Source organism: Lycium barbarum, chromosome 3 (assembly GCF_019175385.1).
Source record: "Lycium barbarum isolate Lr01 chromosome 3, ASM1917538v2, whole genome shotgun sequence".
Classification (NCBI taxonomy): Eukaryota; Viridiplantae; Streptophyta; class Magnoliopsida; order Solanales; family Solanaceae; genus Lycium; species Lycium barbarum.
In genome coordinates, this window is record NC_083339.1 from 4,180,369 (window position 1) to 4,183,661 (window position 3,293).

The window sequence follows — 3,293 nt, forward strand, 5'->3', positions numbered from 1 at the left end:
GTCGACAGTTATGTAAAGCAACCATATAGGTCGATGTGTTTTTATGATTTGTTTTTTTTAAAAGATTTTATTGTGACTAGGTTTTCTTTGAATTAACGATAAGGGAGAAGTGCCTAATTTGACGAAAGAGTTTTCTTGAAAAGTTTTTTTTTTTACCTGACGGAAACGTCATTTCGTAGATTAAAGGTTCACGAAAAGTTGTGACTCCCGGATGGAAAAGTAGTATGGCACTCAGCCGAGTAGGGTCTTGGGTGCCAGTCGCGGCCCTCCGGTTTGGGTCGTGACATCCAATCTCCTCTGCTTGTGGATACACCAAATCAGAACCTACCTCATCCCTCATACAAAAACCATAAGAACCTAATCCAGAATTTCCCCTTTATGCTCCATCATTATTGCACATAAGCCATCCTGATGGAGGAAAATTCCGCACCACTTTAGTGGTTTTGAGTGATGCCCTTCCCCCTTCCATCATAGTAATCAAATTAGCCCAATTGTGTGGTATTTCTTTGATAGAATGATTTCTAACCAATACCAATCTATGGATAGTAGCATAGACTTGGTATATAACTCTCCTAATTGACCTCTTCTCCCCATGTTTAATAGTATTCCTTCTTTTCCAAAGTTCCCAAATAATGATAACTGGCACTTCTTGATATATTGGTTTCAGTCTATGTAACACTTGAGCCTGCCACAATTTGATTATTCTTTGTTGTAATGGCATTCCTTCAACTTTTAAACTTGCAAAAGAGCAAAAGTAGGACCAAGTCCTGTTAGCAGCATAAGAATTAGCAAAAAGATATTGTGTAGTCTCCTCCATAGGATTTGAACAACACCAACACCTAGAAGCCCAATTGATTTTCATTCTTTTAAAAACATCATCCACAGGGATCTTAAACTTCCAACATCTCCACATGAAAAAGGAAATCTTGAATGATAGTCCTTTAATCCACATGTACTTATAACTCTCCATTTTTTGACGTCTCAATCTTAGAAAATCCCATGAGGATTTAACTATGAATTCACCCTTAGCGTCTAGTAATCACCATGGTTGATCCATGTCCTTCTCACAATCTGGTGGTTTGATAGTATCCAGTACATGTTGTACCATATCACTAACATTCTGAATCCTACTGTCATAAACATCATCTGTTGTGACATAGTATAAAGCCCCAAAACCTGTCCAATTATCAAACCAAAATTGGAATTTCCAATTCTAGTTTGCCACCAGATTTAATGCTCAATTATATCCCTTGCCTGTAACATCTTTTTCCAAGACTGAGATCCATGTTTCCATTGAACAATCACTGAATTTTCTTTCTTACAGTACTTATTATATAAAAATGCACTGTATAAAGAAGGTTTGGTTTTGAAATTCCACCAAAGTGTACAATATATGGCCATTAAAACATCATGCAACTATCTGAACCCCAAATCTCCTTCCAACACTGATAAACATACTTGTGGCCAAGATGCCCAATGTCTACTCTTCCCTCCAATAGTATTATTCCAATAAAACTGAGCATCAGGTGGATTTACTGCAGATAATAAATGAATTGGCCTGCTTTGCATAACATACGTAATCAACACTGCTCTACCCACTGTAATATGTGCATAACCTTGAATAAGATTGCATTGAAAAAATCCTTCCTCCTTCTACTGTAAAAATTTGGACAACCAAGATAAGTGAAAGGAAACTTTTTCCTCCCAATCTCTGTTGCCACTTCCACAGTAATGCTCACATCTCCAGGAACATTATGATGCATATATACTGAACTTTTCTCCCTGCTAATCTTTTGACCTGATGTACTCTCATAGTTTCTCAAAATCTCCATAATTAAGTTTAAAGATTATAGATCAGCTGAGGAAAATATAATCATATCATCAGCATATACCAGATGATTAATTTTAGGACTCCACTTAGGCATCCAAAACCCCTTAAATTGTGGGATTTAATGTAAATCATTAAGATTTCTTGTCAACGCTTTAGCTGCCAGAATAAATAAAGTAGGGGATAGAGGATACCCCTGCTTTACTCCTCTTGATGATTGAAAAAAACCCTTTTGTTGGACATTAATCAATAAAGAGTACCAATTATTACTGATGATTCTAAAAACCATGTCTATCAAACTCTCTGAAAAACCCATCTGCCTCAATACCTTTGTTAAAAACAGCCAAGCCACTCTATCATATGCTTTAGCGATATCCAATTCCATCACCACATTAGTAGTCTTAGTCCTTAATCTTATATCAGCAATAATTTCTTGAGTAAGAACCACATTTTCAACAATACTTCTCCCTTTTATAAAGCCAGACTGATTTAAAGATAAAATATCTCCAAGAAAATCCAACAATCTTTCATTTAGCAACCTTGAAAATATTTTGTTAACAAAATTACTCAAACTAATTGGTCTCATAAATGAGAAGGTGTTAATCAAGTCTTTCTTTTTTAATAAGACCATATTAGTATGAGTAATATATCTAGGCAATTCAGCACCACAAAAGAAATATTGTACCATATTGGTAACGTCCTCTCCTATGACTTCCCAGCAGCTTTGAAAGAAAAGTCCTGTAAATCCATCTAGCCCCCTGCACTTTCTCCATTGAGACTAAAAACCACCTTTCTAACCTCTTCTTTCTCTGGAACTCTTGTTATATTTTCATTCTACTCCTCTGAAATCATCCTTGGAACATGATCCAATAATTCAAAATTTGTAGGATCAGTTTCCTTAGTGAATTGTTCCCTAAAGAATCTGATTGCTTCCTCTGAAATATCTTTATTCTGTTCCAACCAGTTACCATTTTGATCTTGAATCCTCCTTAACTGTAATCTCTTTCTTCTTCCTTGGACATAAGTGAGATAGTGTAACATCCGAGGTCTTTGTTGGATTGCGTAAAAAGAGATGAGAATTCTTGCCCGAGGTTTCTTGCTAGGATGAGGTGTGTTATACTCGCTGCCCAAGGTTTCTTGCTGGTACGAAGGTGTACATGGACTTCACGGGCTCCCCATGGGTCATGACTATTGAGACGTCGATTTTTTTGTCCTTAGCATATGTGTACAGGTTTGAGATATTGGCCATTGTATTTCATCCACTTGCATTGCATTTATATCATTACATTGGTTCCTTGGTTGATGATTCATTTGAGTTGTTGTGTGCTTGCTAAGTACTTACTTAGAAACTTGATGGATACGAGGACTAGATACTTTCGTGTAGGTTATGACTGTAGGCTATTGAGATCTAATGTGGTTCCTATTACTGTGAGTCTTACTTGAATATGCTTAGTGACTGTCCTTG

The 3,293-nt window shown here is 36.4% G+C and overlaps 1 protein-coding gene across 1 annotated transcript; it reads right to left on the minus strand.

Annotated features, from left to right (window-relative positions):
* Window positions 1–1,949: 1,949 nt before the first annotated feature.
* On the minus strand, window positions 1,950–2,516 carry LOC132629766 (secreted RxLR effector protein 78-like). The gene has a single exon (XM_060345120.1). It carries the CDS (start codon window positions 2,514–2,516, stop codon window positions 1,950–1,952), a length of 567 nt encoding a protein of 188 aa, XP_060201103.1.
* Between the last annotated feature and the right edge of the window lie 777 nt (window positions 2,517–3,293).